This window comes from Oncorhynchus clarkii, chromosome 13 (genome assembly GCF_045791955.1).
Source record: "Oncorhynchus clarkii lewisi isolate Uvic-CL-2024 chromosome 13, UVic_Ocla_1.0, whole genome shotgun sequence".
NCBI classification, from domain to species: Eukaryota; Metazoa; Chordata; class Actinopteri; order Salmoniformes; family Salmonidae; genus Oncorhynchus; species Oncorhynchus clarkii.
This window is the reverse complement of record NC_092159.1, coordinates 26,779,343-26,798,862: the sequence shown is the minus strand read 5'-3', so window position 1 is coordinate 26,798,862 and position 19,520 is coordinate 26,779,343. Positions and strand designations below refer to the sequence as shown.

Sequence of the window (19,520 nt, the reverse complement as noted above, 5' to 3'; positions counted from 1 at the left end):
GTTGGAGACTTATCTCCCTCACCAACTTTAAACATCTGCTATCTGAGCAGCTAACCGATCGCTGCAGCTGTACATAGTCCATCGGTAAATAGTCCACCCAATTCACCTACCTCATCCCCATACTGTTTTTATTTATTTACTTTTCTGCTCTTTTGCACACCAGTATCTCTACCTGCACATGACCATCTTTCTTTTTTTTCTACTGTGTTATTGACTTGTTTATTGTTTACTCCATGTGTAACTCTGTGTTGTCATCTGTTCACACTGCTATGCTTTATCTTGGCCAGGTTGCAGTTGTAAATGAAAACTTGTTCTCAACTAGCCTACCTGGTTAAATAAAGGTGAAAAAAAATAAAATAAAAAAGATGCTAAATCATCTGGCCAAATGCATAAAGTTCCCTCAGTGCTCAAAACAAGCAACCTCTGACAAAAATCCCTCTACTTCTATTTGAGGTGAAAATGATGAAGCAGACACCTTATCGACAGCAACAGCTCATGGTCCTCCTGGAATCAGAAGTTTTTTTGACTCAATAGAGGAACGTAGTCAGAGAAAGGCTAATGAATGTCTTGCTCAAGCTGAGTATGCAACTGAATGTTCTTCGCCCAGCATACACCCCTCCAACCAGATATGCTTTATCTACTAATTTGCTGGATGCAGAGTTCAACAGAGTTCAAGGGAAGGTCAAGCAAATCATAGAGAAAGCAGACTGCATTGCAATCATCTCTGATGGGTGGTCGAATGTTTGTGGTCAAGGAATAATTAACTATATCATCTCCAACCTTCAACCAGTATTCTACAAGAGCACAGACACAAGGGACAACAGACACACCGGTTCACCATTAAAGATGAGCTGAAGGCAGTCAATGACCTTGGACCACAGAAAGTATTTGCACTGGTGACAGACAATGCTGAGAACATGAAGGCAACTGGTGACCCTCACATCACACCCATTGGCTGTGCTGCTCATACATTGAATCTGCTCCTCAAGGACATAATGGCACTGAAAACAATGGATACACTCTACAAGAGACCCAAGTAAATGGTTAGGTTTGTGAAGGGTCATCAAGCTATAGCAGCAATCTACCTCACCAAGTAAAGTGAGAAGAATAAGAGCACCACCAGTTGGGGTGGTGTTGTCATCATTTTTGACAGTTTCCTGGAAGGGAAGAAGTCTCTCCAAGAAATGGCCACAGTCTGCTGATATGGACAGCCCCATCAAGAGGATCCTCCTGGATGATGCATTTTGGGAGAGAGTGGTAAGCAGCCCGAAACTCCTGAAACCTATAGCAGTAGGCATTGCACGGATTAAGGGAGACAATGCCATCCTGTCTGATGTTCAGACTGCTTGCATCCTGCCCACTTCACTGTTGCTCCATGCAGAGGAAACTGAAGTTCTGAAATACAGTGCCTTGCGAAAGTATTCGGCCCCCTTGAACTTTGCCACATTTCAGGCTTCAAACAAAGATATAAAACTGTATTTTTTTGTGAAGAATCAACAACAAGTGGGACACAATCATGAAGTGGAACGACATTTATTGGATATTTCAAACCTTTTTAACAAATCAAAAACTGAAAAATTGGGCGTGCAAAATTATTCAGCCCCCTTAAGTTAATACTTTGTAGCGTCACCTTTTGCTGCGATTACAGCTGTAAGTCGCTTGGGGTATGTCTCTATCAGTTTTGCACATCGAGAGACTGACATTTTTTCCCATTCCTCCTTGCAAAACAGCTCGAGCTCAGTGAGGTTGGATGGAGAGCATTTGTGAACAGCAGTTTTCAGTTCTTTCCACAGATTCTCGATTGGATTCAGGTCTGGACTTTGACTTGGCCATTCTAACACCTGGATATGTTTATTTTTGAACCATTCCATTGTAGATTTTGCTTTATGTTTTGGATCATTGTCTTATTGGAAGACAAATCTCTGTCCCAGTCTCAGGTCTTTTGCAGACTCCATCAGGTTTTCTTCCAGAATGGTCCTGTATTTGGCTCCATCCATCTTCCCATCAATTTTAACCATCTTCCCTGTCCCTGCTGAAGAAAAGCAGGCCCAAACCATGATGCTGCCACCACCATGTTTGACAGTGGGGATGGTGTGTTCAGCTGTGTTGCTTTTACGCCAAACATAACGTTTTGCATTGTTGCCAAAAAGTTCAATTTTGGTTTCATCTGACCAGAGCACCTTCTTCCACATGTTTGGTGTGTCTCCCAGGTGGCTTGTGGCAAACTTTAAACAACACTTTTTATGGATATCTTTAAGAAATGGCTTTCTTCTTGCCACTCTTCCATAAAGGCCAGATTTGTACAATATACTGATTGTTGTCCTATGGACAGAGTCTCCCACCTCAGCTGTAGATCTCTGCAGTTCATCCAGAGTGATCATGGGCCTCTTGGCTGCATCTCTGATCAGTCTTCTCCTTGTATGAGCTGAAAGTTTAGAGGGACGGCCAGGTCTTGGTAGATTTGCAGTGGTCTGATACTCCTTCCATTTCAATATTATCGCTTGCACAGTGCTCCTTGGGATGTTTAAAGCTTGGGAAATCTTTTTGTATCCAAATCCGGCTTTAAACTTCTTCACAACAGTATCTCGGACCTGCCTGGTGTGTTCCTTGTTCTTCATGATGCTCTCTGCGCTTTTAACAGACCTCTGAGACTATCACAGTGCAGGTGCATTTATACGGAGACTTGATTAAACACAGGTGGATTGTATTTATCATCATTAGTCATTTAGGTCAACATTGGATCATTCAGAGATCCTCACTGAACTTCTGGAGAGTTTGCTGCACTGAAAGTAAAGGGGCTGAATAATTTTGCACGCCCAATTTTTCAGTTTTTGATTTGTTAAAAAAGTTTGAAATATCCAATAAATGTCATTCCACTTCATGATTGTGTCCCACTTGTTGTTGATTCTTCACAAAAAAAATACAGTTTTATATCTTTATGTTTGAAGCCTGAAATGTGGCAAAAGGTCACAAAGTTCAAGGGGGCTGAATACTTTTGCAAGGCACCGTACATCAAAAAGCGTGAAGACTTCTGCCTGAAGCCCATACACACCGCAGCGTACATGTTGGACCCCAAGTATGCTGGCAAGAGCATCCTGTCTGGTGCAGAGATCAACAAGGCCTATGGTGTCATTACTACCATGTCTCGCCACTTTGGCCTGGATGAGGGCAAGGTTCTTGGCAGTCTGGTGAAGTACACTTCCAAGTAAGGGCTTTGGGATAGAGACACAATATGGCAGTTGTTCCAACATATCTCATCAGCCACCTGGTGGAAGAGCCACCTGGTCCTCAAGCGAGCCAGTTTCATCATAGTGCTTGATGTGTTTTGCGACTGCACTTGAAGAAACGTTCAAAGTTCTTGAAATGTTCCAGATTAACTGACCTTCATGTCTTAAAGTAATGATGGACTGTCATTTCTCTTTGCTTATTTGAGCTGTTCTGGCCATAATATGGACTTGGCCTTTTACCAAATAGGGCTCTTCTGTATACCACAATCTATTTTGATTTGTTTAACACTTTTTTGGTTACTACTTGATTTCATGTGTTATTTCATAGTTTGTCTTCACTATTATTCTAGAATGTAGTACAAATAAAGAAAAACCTTCAATGAATAGGTGTTCAAACATTTGACTGGTACTGTATGTAAAAACTATTTAAATGTTGAAAAACAGCCAGAATATGTAAACATATTTATGAGTGCTTTCATCCTGCTTTCATCTGTGAAGAGCACAGGGCGCCAGTGGCAAATTTGCCAATCTTGGTGTTCTCTGGCAAATGCCAAACGTCCTGCACGGTGTTGGGCTGTAACCACAACCCCCACCCGTGGAAGTTGGGCCCTCATACCACCCTCATGGAGTCTGTTTCTGACCGTTTGAGCAGACATATGCACATTTGTGGCCTGCTGGAGGTCATTTTGCAGGGCTCTGGCAGTGCTCCTCCTGCTCCTCTTTGCACAAAGGCGGAGGTAGCGGTCCTGCTGCTGGGTTGTTGCCCTCCTACTTCCTCCTCCACGTCTCCTGATGTACTGGCCTGTCTCCTGGTAGCGCATCCATGCTCTGGACACTACGCTGACAGACACAGCAAACCTTCTTGCCACAGCTCGCATTGATGTCCCATCCTGGATGAGCTGCACTACCTGAGCCACTTGTGTGGGTTGTAGACTCCGTCTCATGCTACCACTAGAGTGAAAGCACCGCCAGCATTCAAAAGTGACCAAAACATCAGCCAGGAAGCATAGGAACTGAGAAGTGGTCTGTGGTCACCACCTGCAGAACCACTCCTTTATTGGGGGTGTCTTGCTAATTGCCTATAATTTCCACCTGTTGTCTATTCCATTTGCACAACAGCATGTGAAATTTATTGTCAATCAGTGTTGCTTCCTAAGTGGACAGCTTGATTTCACAGAAGTGTGATTGACTTGGAGTTACATTGTGTTGTTTAAGTGTTCCCTTTATTTTTTTGAGCAGTGTACATGCCAATATATTAGGCTTCGGTATGGATCAATGATACAAGATAGACGACTGTGAGTGAACAGATTTCAAAATTAGATGTCAAATTCTGGGAGCGTCGGCCTCCCGGGTGGCGCAGTGGTTAAGGGCGCTGTACTGCAGCGCCAGCTGTGCCATCAGAGTCCCTGGGTTCGCGCCCAGGCTCTGTCGTAACCGGCCGCGACCGGGAGGTCCGTGGGGCGACGCACAATTGGCCTAGCGTCGCCCGGGTTAGGGAGGGCTTGGTTGGTAGGGGTGTCCTTGTCTCATCGCGCACCAGCGACTCCTGTGTCAGGCTGGGCGCAGTGTACGCTAACCAAGGTGGCCAGGTGCACGGTGTTTCCTCCAGCGCATTGGTGCGGCTGGCTTCCGGGTTGGATGTGCGCTGTGTTAAGAAGCAGTGCGGCTTGGTTGGGTTGTGTATCGGAGGACGCATGAATTTCAACCTTCGTCTCTCCCGAGCCCGTACGGGAGTTGTAGCGATGAGACAAGATAGTAGCTACTACAACAATTGGATACCACGAAATTGGGGAGAAAAAGGGGTAACATTTAAAAAAAAAAAAAAAAAAAATCTGGGAGCGTCAAATACAATATATAAAAAAAGATCATCCTGGAGGACATCAAATGCTGCCAAAGCAGGAGTAATACAGCACAATCATGGTCCAAATTCAATATGTGGAAACAGTAGTATTGTGTCACCTTCTGGGAGTAAATCAGACAACACCACATTTCTCATAAAGTAGCAGTGACCTTGCAGGGCAACACTGTGAGATGGTTATCTTCTGAACAGGAAATGTGAATGGGTGCCTTGCTGGCACTATTCTAGCAACCTCTCCCTTCCTGTTGCTCCTCTGCAACTCATGACCTGACACGGAGTTATTCAATACTACCAAGCAGACAGTAGGAGGAGGCATTTTACCAGAGGAGCAGACTTAAGGCCTCCACATCCAAACCAACACAATACATTGTCAAACACTGTATGTTTGAATATATGAAACAAATAGGAATGGGTCAAAATGTATTTGAAATATGCATCATATTTCATGCCATGTAATTACATTTAAAATAATTTTTACTACACATATTACTTATGTATCACTATGAACTTATATTTAACAAATACAATGATTTTCACTATGGACACTCCCACCTTCGCTGGTGTTGGCCTGTCTTTCCAAGTACAGTGCCGTCAGAAACTATTCACACCCCTAGACTTTTTCCACATTTTGCTGTGTTACAGCCTGAACATAAAATTGATTAAATTGAGATTTTTGTGTCACTGGTCATACCAAAAATCTGGTTACCTTCAGACCCATGCTACTTGTGGGAGTCGTGAGAATCTCCCCTTTTCACAGTGGGATCACATCAGTTTGTGTTACAGACAGAATATAACATTTATAATACTTAGATTTTGTGTTACTGGCCTACACACAATACCCCATAAGGTTTTCCAATGCCTCACAAAGAAGATGGGCACCTATTGGTAGCTGGGTAAACCCCCCAAAAAAGCAGACTTTGAATATACCTTTGAAAATTAACTACACTTTGGATGGTGTATCCTTACAAACTCAACTGCCGGAGAGGAAGGAAACCGCTCAGAGATTTCACAATGATGCAAACGGTGACTTTAAAACAGTTACTGAGTTCAAAGGCTGTGATAGGAGAAAACTGAGGAAGGATCAACAGTGTAGTTACTCAACAATACTAACCTAATTGACAGAGTGAAAAGAAGGAAGCCTGTACATAATCCAAATATTCCAAAACATGGATCCTGTTTTAAACAAGATACTAAAGTAATACTGCAAAAAATGTTGCAAACCAATTCACTTTTGGTCCTGAATACAAAGTGCCATGTTTGGGGCAAATCCGATACGACACATTACCGAGTACCAATCTCCACATTTTCAAGCATAGTGGTGGCTGCATTATGTTATGGGTATGCTTGTAATCATTAATGACTGGGGAGTTTTTCTGGATAAACAAGAAATGGAATGGAGCTAAGCACAGGCAAAATCCAAGAGGAAAAGCTGATTCAGTCTGCTTTCCACCAGACAGTAGGAGATTAATTAACTTTTAGCAAGACAATAACCTAAAACACCAAGGCCAAATCTACACTGGAGTTGTTTACCAAAAAGACACTGAATGTTCCTGAGTGGCTGAGTTACAGTGACTTAAAAATGCTTGAGAATCTATGGCAAGACCTGAAAACGGTTGTCTAGCAATGATCAACAACCAATTTGAAAGAGCTTGAAACATTTTGAATATAATAAATGGGCAAATGTTGCACAATCCAGGTATTGAAAGCTCTTAGAGACACCCAGAAAGACTGACAGTTGTAATCGCTGGCAAAGTTGCTTCTACAAAGTATTGAATCGGGTGGGAATACTTTATTTGACCATCTATTTAATTTTCCATACATTTGCTAACATTTTTGAAAACATGTTTTCACTTTGTCATTATGGTGTATTATGTGTAGATGGGTGAGACATTTAAACCATTTTGAATTCAGTCTGTAACAACAAAATGTGGAATAAGTCAAGGGGTATGAATACTTTCTGCACTTTATCTCTTAGTAAAGATACATTGTATATTGTATCTATACAGTGCTTTAACATAGAGATGCACAGTAGTGACATAAATACTATATGTACACACCAGGTGTGGGTAAGCCTGTTCTTGGCGCAATGCAGTGTTTAGTTACCCTAATTTCATTGGTGATTCATTCTGACTCATACAAAGCACTACCAGTAGGTGACCCTAGAGAGGGGAGAGTAGTCCTCTCTATCCCCAGTCACTCTTCCCATACTCCATCTCTCACCCTGTTACCCCTTTCCTCTCTGGGGAGAGGTGGGCTGACTCACCAAAGGGGACGATGATTGGACAGGTGATGCTGTATGTCATAACTACAGTGAAGACGGACATCATCCAGGCGTAGGCCGCTCCAAACTGGAATTCAAATGCTTGATGCTGAAGACACGAAAACATTCCGCATTGAAAAGTAAATTGAATTTTGAGCACAGCAGCGGCAATATTTTCCTTAATGACTCTTACCCTCTTTACGTTGCGCCTCTCTGCAGAGGAACGGGCCAGGGACAGTCGGATCATATACATGAGCAGGCCTGGAATCCGCAGCAGGTCCATGGCGTTACCAATAAACGCTGAGGCAATGACATAGTTGACGAAGAAGGCTCCGTTGTCAGGGAGGAAGACGCACCTTAAACAGGGGGAGGCACCACCAGTGTGATTAGATAGCATTTACCATAGTACTGTAATTACTTTTCACAGGTATTTACGGGTAACGGCTGGATAAATCACACAGTAATTATGCTTTGGTTTCATTGAGAGAAACGCTGTTATGTACATTAAATGTAACAGGTAATTAACAATTGTGTTGAAAGTACAGAACCAGGACGTACTATTTATTTTCCCCATAATACCAGGCAAATACAAGCTGTAACAGCAACGGATCTTAATTACATTCTTCTTTTATGAAAATAGAAATACTTACTCAAATCTGACAGTGGCGTCAGCAAGGAATTTCTTATCAAACAGCCAGCGGAAGAAGACATCCAAACTATTAAAAAAGCAACAAAAAAACGAAATCAAATGAGCTTTTCAGATGGGTCATAATTTGGTCGAAATCTGTCGGCAGACATTGGTTGAATATTCATGTGCCATTTACAGTGGGGAGAACAAGTATTTGATACACTGCCGAATTTGCAGGTTTTCCCACTTACAAAGCATGTAGAGGTCTGTCATTTTTTATCATAGGTACACTTCAACTGTGAGAGACGGAATCTAAAACAACAATTCAGAAAATCACATTGTATGATTTTTAAATAATTAATTTTCATTTTATTGCATGACATAAGTATTCGATACATCAGAAAAGCAGAACTTAATATTTGGTACAGAAACCTGTTTGCAATTACAGAGATCATACGTTTCCTATAGTTCTTGACCAGGTTTGCACACACTGCAGCAGGGATTTTGGCCCACTACTCCATACAGACCATCTCCAGATCCTTCAGGTTTCGAGGCTGTCGCTTGGCAATACGGACTTTCAGCTCCCTCCAAAGATTTTCTATTGGGTTCAGGTCTGGAGACTGGCTAGGCCACTCCAGGGCCTTGAGATGCGTCTTTCGGAGCCACTCCTTAGTTGCCCTGGCTGTGTGTTTCAGGTCGTTGTCATGCTGGAAGACCCAGCCACGACCCATCTTCAATGCTCTTACTGAGGGAAGGAGGTTGTTGGCCAAGATCTCGCGATACATGGCCCCATCCATCCTCCCCTCAATACAGTGCAGTCGTCCTGTCCCCTTTGCAGAAACGCATCCCCAAATAATGATGTTTCCACCTCCATGCTTCACGGTTGGGATGGTGTTCTTGGGGTTGTACTCATCCTTCTTCTTCCTCCAAACACAGCGAGTGGAGTTTAGACCAAAAAGCTCTATTTTTGTCTCATCAGACCACATGACCTTCTCCCATTCCTCCTCTGGATCATCCAGATGGTCATTGACAAACTTCAGACGGGCCTGGACATGCGCTGGCTTGAGCAGGGGGACCTTGCGTGCGCTGCAGGATTTTAATCCATGACGGCGTAGTGTGTTACTAATGGTTTTCTTTGAGACTGTGGTCCCTGCTCTCTTCAGGTCATTGACCAGGTCCTGCCGTGTAGTTCTGGGCTGATCCCTCACCTCCCTCATGATCTTTGATGCCCCACGAGGTGAGATCTTGCATGGAGCCGCAGACCGAGGGTGATTGACCATCCTCTTGAACTTCTTCCATTTTCTAATAATTGCGTCAACAGTTGTTGCCTTCTCACCAAGCTGCTTGCCTATTGTCCTGTAGCCCATCCCAGCCTTGTGCAGGTCTACCATTTTATCCCTGATGTCCTTACACAGCTCTCTGGTCTTGGCCATTGTGGAGAGGTTGGAGTCTGTTTGATTGAGTGTGTGGACAGGTGCAGTTAATACAGGTAATGAGTGGAGAACAGGCTTCTTAAAAAAAAAACGAACAGGTCTGTGAGAGCCGTAATTCTTGCTGGTTGGTAGGTGATCAAATACTTATGTCATGCAATAAAATGCTAATTAATTACTTAAAAAATCATACAATGTGATTTTCTGGATTTTTATTTTAGATTCCGTCTCTTACAGTTGAAGTGTACCTATGAAAGAAATTACAGACCTCTACATGCTTTGTAAGTAGATAAACCTACAAAATCAGCAGTGTATCAAATACTTGTTCTCCCCACTGTATTTGATAAAGTAATTTGGCAAAAACAGAGCAAGACCGATCTCGACAAGGCACTTGGGCCAAGGTGGACTTGCACAGCCAGGCACTGTAACTTCCTACCTAGGGCCTAGGAAAACTACTGTATTTCAACTGCAGATTTCTAAAAGTTTTGCAATTATGCTGCAGGATTTAGAGGTAATCTGTGGTTTAGTACGGTACCCTGTGTCAATACTTCATTGCTCCAGACCAGCGCAAGGGGAAGTTAGACTACTGATTATGCTTTTCGGTCCGAAGGTGCTACTGTGTCTCTGTAGTACTGCAACCTACTCCCGAACCAGTTCCATTGTACAGCACCTTAGTGGCGCAGCAGTCTAAGACACTGCATCGCAGTGCAAGCGGTGTTGCTACAGATGCTGGTTCATTACCGGTGCCGGCCTCGACTGGGAGATCCAGTCTCTCCCTCTAAAAACAGAAATAAATAATTCTAAATAAACAGGCTATATTTACAAATGAGTAACAATGTCTCACCCATTGTTCAAGAATGTCCTTTTTCCTCGCTCATTTTACGTTATTTGAAAACAAAACCTCCAAAACTTTTTTTAATTTTTAATTTATTTAAATAAAGCAATCACTTTTACTATTATTATTATATAAAAACCCCTTGGATATTCTCAGATATATTAACCCTGTTATTAGCAGGGCAATATATGTTGGTCATGGCTTCCAAGTGGCGCACAATGGGATTGCCTCGCAGTTCTCCATTTGTATCCACTGAAATAGCGGTGGGCGTGAGGGCAGGGGGCACGGGATGGGTCGGAGAGCCGCACACAGAAGACAGACCTAGCCCATGGGGAAGGGAGGAGGAGGAAGGGGGGGGGGGGTCCATCCTGCCCCACTGGGTAGCACAGAGCAACACTTTAAGGGGAATTGCACTAATAATGGTGCTGACTAGGGAAACGTTCCTGCTGTTCTTAGTGCCAGTCTTCAGGTTCAAACTAAAACGTTCAAACTAAAATGTAACAAATAATGGCGCAAAAAAATCTGATTAGATATGAATTCAGAGGGCAGATATTATTAAATATTAAAGTATTAGACCTCTCACTAAAGGCGTCACTCAAAAGTTATACTTAAATCCGAACTGAACTTAACGAAAAATGACATAAAAAGCACACATTTGTAAATCCCAAACTCTAAAAGTAATTGGAAAGGTAGATACAAATTACATTGTGACACTGTGTTTACAAAGAATGTAAACAAGATGCTGTGTTTTTATTTACAGTAGTGATGGACAGCTAGTGGAATTTTCAGGATTTCAAACACTTGTAGCCCGATTAGCAGGACAATTTACTCTTTATAGCCAGCTACTGAAGGAGTGAAAGTCATACCTTTCCAGTACTCCTCACCCCACCCAAACTCCACCCTTAACACAGTTACCATTCAAAACAAGCTGGTTATTTAAAAAAAAAAAGACATTCCGACCTAAGAGAACAGACAAAATCGACATCGTTTTCATCAAGCCAGCTTCTTTCTATGGCGCTACCCATTCCAGGGTTAGGACCATAACCACGAGAGGACTTGAAAATGAGCCGGAGCTGAGAGGATTGCCCAAATTAAAAAAGGTATTTTTTGTTTCAGTGCATTTTCTTTAAAAAAAAACAACCTATCAATGTGTAGGCATATTGTGTAAGAAAATCAATAATTAAATAAAGTCAAATACATTTTTTTTTAAATGATTGTGTACTAAAAACGTGAATGTGTTTTTGCAGAGCATACAACCATGCCGACAACCATCCTTGGAGATCAATAGACCAAGGGCTGGACAATGGGCCGCACCAAAAATAAACGCATGGTTGCCAAGAGAGCGGTTTGTTTTGCTAGATTCTTAAAATGTGTACGCAGCATGTGTGTGTTGGCTTCACTTTTAATTCTTAATTGATCTACCGTTTCTAACATTGGCCACTGTAAATATTTACTCTTTGCATCAACTTCATGTAATTGTCAATAAAAGCCTTTGACAGCGAAATGAGAAATGTTATGCCTTTAGTGTAACCTTCATATAACTTGTCAAGTCAGTTAAGAACAAATTCTTATTGACAAGGATAGCCTACTCCGCCCTCCCCGTCAGGAGTCCCATATACTAAGTTCTTAGAAAAAAAAAAGTTTTAAATTCTCAAGTACAGCCACTATTGAAGGCTATCAAATGCTTCTCAAATATGCCCTCTGGTGGTCAAACTAGCACTAACTAGCATTAATGGTAACAGTGGTTGACACAGAATTCTGCGGCACCTTGCATGCTGTGCTGCAGAACGCTGCAACTTTTAAAGGACGAACCACTGTACACGTACAGGTATATTTCAAAGTATTCTATGATGCCATAAGAAATATAAAAACAGCTTAGGTTTTGGGGTTATTATTGAGATTCTCCGGGACTTTTGTAGACTTTGAAGCCAAAAGTAGCGTTCATGAGGCAAAAGCGGCCCCTGAAAATTGCATACTACGTCACATGTGCAGATATGTGCACCATGTCATTGCGCTCTCTTTCGCTCTGCTGTGTGTGCATCTTCCGAGCCCTCACTCAAATGGCTAAGGGCTGAAGCTCATTGGCAAAACTCGAATTGCTAAGGTGCTGGCCCACATGGGTGAAAATGTATGGAAAATGGCACAACACAGCTTCTTGAAAAACAGTCTCATTCAGACTAGGGATTTCGTGGTTAATTAAGGGAAGACAGTAATTCTGCTCATAGATTATGCATGAAGGACTCATTGACACATCCAGCCCAAAGCGGTAGGTTTAAAAAATACTTAGTAGATGTCAAAGTTCCAGAGCATGTCTTGAAGGGATATTCTTAAAAAAAGGGGTATTTTACCTTAGTTGAAATAACCAATGACCTGCATGAAATGTTTTGCGCCTTAAAACAGATAGTTTAACAGGTACCTGCTAAGACCCAGTGAAGGCAGCAAGAGGACCATGAAGATGAGGAAGGTGTAGCACTTGTGCATGGTGGTCCGGTTCTCCCCTGATCTGCCCATGAAAAAAATAGAGAAAAAGGCCAATGTCACTGAAGGAGCTTACATGATGATAATTTCATTTTGTTTATTTAAAAGCTGAATTTCAGTAACACACACAAAAAAACACATTATAATTAATAAGATGAGATACAACAAATTGTACAAAATTAAAACATCTGGGAATTGAGGCAAGAAGGGAGGTAGAATGGTTTGAGCGGTGGAGGGAGGATCTTGGTCACAGTCAGGGAGGTTGGTGGTCATATCAGAGTCAGGTCCGCAGCCATCAGCACACCTCGCTGTCCCTGACATCCTCAGCCTCTCCTTATGGACTCTGTAGGTAGCTACTCCTCTTCGCTACTAATTTGTAGTACCCACTTGGATAATGCCCCGGCTGCCGCTGGCGCCAGAAAGCCATTGATAATCGTCAGAGTAGTTGTCCTCATCTCTAAAATTATACTAATTTAAGTCTGTGTGATCTTTAGAAAACCCCAAATCAAGAAAAAAAACAGTGGAAATTATAGGTCAACTGAAAGAAACCCCTGCCATATATTTTGATTCTTCCCCATTGTCAATATCACATCTGCACCAAGAGCTGTTGGAATTAACACAACATAACCTAAATAGACACAATGCAGATTTTAAAAAAAATAATTAAATCTCAGAACCAAATCAATTCTGGGTAACAATTAAGTAACTTACTGTGATTGTTTTAAATTAAAACGGTAAAAAATAAACAAAAATAGCTAATCCGCGGTCACAGACATTCTGAGCAATTATTACAAGATGAGGGGAAAGCATCCACGTGCCTGCATGGAACAATGTTCTCTTATTCAACTTACTGACTCCAAAGCTTGGGACGCAGGCCACGTAGTCTATTTTTATGCTCACTGAGGCGTGTGTGTGCGCTCCGATTACATGCTGACCACACCGCTCGCGTTACGTGTGCGAGCGTTGTAAAATAAAATGTACACATGAATGTTATTCAATCATTTAAATCAAACTGCTCACATGCGCCAACAAGCATATGCGTAGCCAGGTGCTAAAATAGAATTTGGTTCTGTTACTTACGAGCTTGCAAGTGCAGCCTCTGGGGTGATTGAAAGCCGAACTGAGGTCCACATTCCAGTCGGTGGTGGTAATGCACCTTAAAGTTGGTTGACATCCGCCATTTAAAGTCCAAAGACTGAAGAAGGAGTGATGACTAGAAACTAACTAGGTTTACCCTATTATCAGTGGATTAATTGTCGGAGTAAAATAACTTGTGTATTTCAGGTAAAATAACAAGTCAATGTTTATATCCCAGGACAAATTAGCTAGCAACAGCAAGGGTAAGGAACAACACATCCTCAACACGGGGGCCCCTCAGGGGTGTATGCTCAGTCCCCTCCAGTACTCCCTGTTCACTCATGACTGCATGGCCAGGTACGACTCAAACACCCTCCTCAAGTTTACCGACGACAACAGTGGTAGGCCTGGTCAACAATGATGAGACAGCCTATAGGGAGGAGGCCAAAGACCTGGCCGTGTGGTGCCAGGACAACAACCTCTCCCTCATTGTGATCAAGACTAAGGAGATGATTGTGGGCTACAGGAAAAGAAGGACAGAGCACGTCCCCATTCTCATCGATGGGGCAGCAGTGGAGCAGGTAGATAAGTTCCATGGTGTCCACATCACCAACAAACTATCATGGTCCAAACACACTAAGACAGTCGTGAAGAGGGCATGACAAAGCCTATTCCCCCTCAGGAGACATGGGTCATTGGCATGGGTCCTCAGATCCTCAAAATGTTCTACAGCTGCACCATCGAGAGAATGGTTGCACCGCTTCCTGGTATGGCAACTGCTCAGCCTACGACCACAAGGCACTCCAGAGGGTAGTGCGTACGGTCCAGTACATCACTGGGGCCAAGCTTCCCGCCATCCAGGACCTCTATACCAGGCGGTGTCAGAGGAAGGCCCTAAAAATTGTCATACTCCAGCCACCCTTAGTCATAGACTGTTCTCTCTGCTACCGCACAGCAAGCGGAACCGGAGAGCCAAGTCTAGGTCCAAAAGGCTTTTTAACAGCTTCTACCCCCAAGCCATAAGACTCCTGAACAGCTAATCAAAGGGTTACCCAGAACCCTCTTTTACACTGCTGTTACTCTCGGTTTATTATCTATGCAGTTACTTTAACTCTACATGTACACTACCGTTCAAAAGTTTGAGGTCACTTAGAAATTTCCTTTAAAAAAAAAGAAAAGCAAATTTTTTGTCCATTAAAGTAACATCAAATTGATCCGAAATACAGCGTAGACACTTAATGTTGTAAATGACTATTTTAGCTGGAAACGGCATATTTTTTTAATGGAATATCTACATAGTGTCATGACTGTCCTGATCAGGTCAGGTTACAGGAGACCACAACCCTACAGATTATCTCTCACCCCCAACAGGGGAGGAGAGATCTAGGGATATGAAGATGTGGGGGTTTTATGACCCCTCACGCCCCTGGTAAATCTTAGGCAACAGACAAAAATGTATATGTCCTCTCACTATGGAGAACCAGCCTCAGAACATTAAACATACAATAAATGGACTTTGGAACAATGGTTTCCGTCAGCCACAATGGTGGTAATGACGACAGATGGAATATGAAAATTAATGTCATTTGTGTTGTTATTAAAGGTTAAAGGACAATGTTACTACGAAAACATTGTAACGTTAAGAGTTTTCCTAGTATATGCTTGATATTTATACATTGTACGTTGTGTGGAAAATGTCCAAAGAGAATGTTTTGATAAAGATGAAATGTGAAGTTAGTTGTCTAAAATTGGATTTGAGTAAAATCTAGACCTTACCTTGGTACGCCCAGAGAATTGCCCTAAAGGCGGTTACGCCCTCTTCTGACCCGAGGGTATAAGACATGCGAGTTAAGAATTATCATATCAGACTAAGTGCAGCCAATGTCTAAAATGTCAACAAACCCAAAACAAGGTTGAAGACAAATAAGTATTTTTTCTACACATGCTACGGATGAGTAGCTGTGTCTGAGCGGGTGAATTCAAGCCGGAACACCTGGTCTACACTCCCCATCGAATCATGGTATCTACGCTGTTTCATTCCTACGCTGTGAGCTCTGAGATACAGAGCTGTCTGTCCTCAGAAGGCCCCTTTCAAAGCAAGGGTGAGGAATTAGACCACTAAGCCAAAGGGACACTGACATCGTGAGGACAAACAGAGAGTTGCGCCGGAGAAGTGTGTCATTGAGAAGCCTAAACAACCCACGTGGATCTTCCCATCTGAGACCTCCAACACGTAATTAAATCATTATATTCTGACCCATAAGAGCGGCAGTTCGGGGCAAGGCTAGGGTTAAAATATGCATAGCTGACAAATGCACCCAAATGTATATTTCTCTCATGTACTTTCTTTTTTTATCTATTTTTCTCTGTCTTTTAAATCCCCATTTTCGGTCACGCGCCATAGTGTGTTGGTCCATTATACTAAGTTCTAATCAATAGCCTAGACTGTGTTGTGTATCTTTTATCATCATTTTAGCTTTCTAGTAAATAAATAATCAACTAATATTGGTGTGGTACGAACTCATTGGTGGGACCCGGGTTTGTGCAGATTCCCGGATTATGCGACGTTCAGAATGAGACTGTAGAGGAAATTGATTATTTAGCGACTTTTGTAAAATCGATATTCTGATAATCTTTGAGTTAATTTGGAAAATAGAAACTCAATAAAACTAATTTTCCCATGGTGCCCAAGATTAATGAGTTAATAATTGCTTGATTCATTTAATCACGCCGTTAGAAACCTTTAATCATTCTATGAACAGTCGTCACATTAACTAATACAACGTCACGGCATAGAGACCCGCCCATTATCTGCAACCATCACTCCTGTGTTCCAATGGCATGTTGTGTTAGTTGATCATTAGAAAACCCTTTTGCAATTATGTTAGCACAGCTGAAAACTGTTGTCCTGATTAAAGAAGCAATAAAACTGGCTTTCTTTAGACTAGTTGAGTATCTGGAGCATCAGCATTTGTGGGTTCGATTACAGGCTCAATTGCCAGAAACAAAGCACTTTCTTCTGAAACTCGTCAGTCTATTCTTGTTCTGATAAATGAAGGCTATTCCATGTGAGAAATTGCCAAGAAACTGAAGATCTCGTACAACGCTGTGTACTACTCCCTTCACAGAACAGTGGAAACTGGCTCAAACCAGAATAGAAAGAGGAGTGGGAGGCTCCGGTGCACAGCTGAGCAAGAGGACAAGTACATTAGTGTCTATTTTGAAAAACAGATGCCTCACAAGTCCTCACCTGGCAGCTTCATTAAATAGTACCCGCAAAACACCAATCTCAACGTCAACAATGAAAATGCAACTCCGGGAAGCTGGCCATCTAGGCAGAGTTAAAGAAAAAGCCATATCTCAGACTGCCCAATAAAAAGAAAATAATTAAGATGGGCAAAATGACACTGGACAAAGAAACTCTGCCTAAAAGACCAGCATCCCGGTTTCGCACGCATGTTGATTTTGTCCATCAAAATCCTGCCGTCTAGGGAGTTTTTCCTAGTCTCTGTGCTTCTGCCTCTGCATTGCTTGCTCTTCAGGGGTTTAAGCTGAGTATCTATAAAGCACTTTGCTGATGTAAAAGGGCTTTATAAAATACATCTGATTGATTGATAACGCTTAACTCAGTGAAGAGCAACTCCAGTCGCCTTCTGCGTGTGACGATTTCTGTTCTTTACACCAAATCAGCAACTCATTTGGACTTGGAAAATCCCTAGGACCACTATAGCCTAACCCTCAGTGCAACTTGCAAACCGTATTGCTAAGGATAGGAAAGTGAACAGTACCTCGTCCAGTGTTTCTCCAAGAAAGCAGAGTAGTAGACGATGGTCGGCAGCAGGGCAGAGAAAGCCCACAGGAGCAAAGTGGGGAAAAACTGGGTGATGATGGGGTTCTGGAGAAAAATGACAGGAGAGAACAGAAGACATACATTTCCTCAATAGTCAACGAAGCCTTGCTCCTCAAAGGCCCTCATATTAAGCTCTGTACCAAATAGCTTTAGATTCTGTCCAACTGTAATCTATAACACCATGCTAAGAACAATGGCTGAATTCTCACTGAGCAAACTACTAAGGCAGGGCAGGGTATGACTACTAAATTACCTCAGAAGCATTGCTGGTTTTGATTCTTACCCTCTAATCAAGGACTGAATTAGACATGGGAAAGCAGGGTTGTGTTCATTAAAGGAAGGAAATTAAATGGAAAGGGACTACCTGGAATACACCAATGATAATGATAATTGTCCATTTTCCATTGCAAAACCTTTAAAACGTTATTTTGTGGTCTAGCCTAATACAGTGTTTTTTCAAACCTCTCCTCGGGGATACCCAGACATTTCAAAATCTTATAGCCCTGAACTAGCTCTCACCTAAATTGATTGTTGACAGGTTGAATCTGGTTTACTAGCGCTGGAATATATCAAATACATGGAATTGCTAGGGGTTTAACAACCACTGCCCTAATAAACACCACCCAGATGAACTCAATCAACGCCATTCAATTAACAAACAGGTGGAAAAGAACACCAGCAGTGATATGGTTTAGGGCTGGAATAAATAGCTCTGTACAAGGGTGTACTAGCAATTTCACAGTGCATCATTTTCTTTCATTATGTCAATGTAGAATCAATATGAGACGTTTGTTGACAAAGCCTTTTTTTAAATACATATTTTAGGTATTTCAGATTTTATTGAACAGATAGTGGGAGAGAATGACAGTGGCAAGAATTAGAGAAAGGTTGTATCAAAGGGCAGTAGGCCAGATTCAAACCCATGCCGATACGGAGGCTGGCAGAGGCTGCTACAGTGGTTGCTCCACTCAAAGTTTTGCGATTATGCTGTGGGACTTAGAGGTGATTTGTGGTTTAGTACGGCACCCTGGGTCACTACTTCATTGCTCCAGACCAGCGCAAGGGGGAGTTAGAGCACTGATTATGCTTTTGGGTCCCGAGGCGCGACTGTCTCTAAAAATATATATTTTTTGTTACTACTCGTCAGTATTACTTACTAAAACTGTTGTTACACTAAGGTTTTTATTCTAAGAGAAACTTAGACTATAATTAGGGTGTGGAAATGTTAGGATTATTTTGCTCTCACTGTAGTACTGTAGCCTACTCCCGACTGGTCACGCTGTACAGCGCCCGAGTGGCGCAGCGTTCTAAGACACTGCATTGCAGTGCAAACTGCGTTGCTACAGATGCTGGTTCAATACCCTTGCTGGCCGCAACTGGGAGACCCATGAGGTGATTGTAGGCTTTTGATTTCTCTCCCTCTAAATTTTTTAAATAAATAATAAATAACAAACTGGCTTTTTTACAAATGTTCAAGAATGGCATTTTTCCTTGCTCACTTTACATTTTTGAAAAGGAAATCTACAAAATATTATTTTTAAAACAAAGCTATTTTTATTATTGTTATGAATTAATTGATAATTATATTAAAGCCCCTTAGATACATGGGCTTTAATATAACACAGATATATTATCAACACTGTTTTTCACAAGCATAACCCCCACCCCGCCCACTGGGTAGAACAGAGCAACACTAAGGGGCGTTGCATAAATAAAGGCGCTGACTAGAGAAACATTCCTGCTGTTCTTAGGGCATGTCTGCACGTTCAAACTAAAACAATGTAACTAATAAAAGCGTGAAAAATGCCCTTTAGATATGAATTCGGAGGGCTGAAATGATTAAATAGAGTATTAGACCTTTCACAAAAAGCGTCAGT

General features: G+C 42.1%; 1 protein-coding gene across 1 annotated transcript in view; it reads right to left on the bottom strand.

Annotated features, from left to right (window-relative positions):
- Nucleotides 1-19,520, bottom strand: part of LOC139423871 (CSC1-like protein 2) — an 83,696-nt gene that overhangs the window by 10,437 nt on the left and 53,739 nt on the right. Inside the window, exons 15-19 of the mRNA XM_071175513.1 lie at nucleotides 17,582-17,688; nucleotides 12,655-12,741; nucleotides 7,996-8,061; nucleotides 7,539-7,701; nucleotides 7,349-7,454 (exon numbers count right to left, since the gene is read on the bottom strand). Of these exons, the coding sequence (XP_071031614.1) occupies nucleotides 7,349-7,454; nucleotides 7,539-7,701; nucleotides 7,996-8,061; nucleotides 12,655-12,741; nucleotides 17,582-17,688 (529 nt within the window). The remainder of the gene's footprint in view (nucleotides 1-7,348; nucleotides 7,455-7,538; nucleotides 7,702-7,995; nucleotides 8,062-12,654; nucleotides 12,742-17,581; nucleotides 17,689-19,520) is intronic.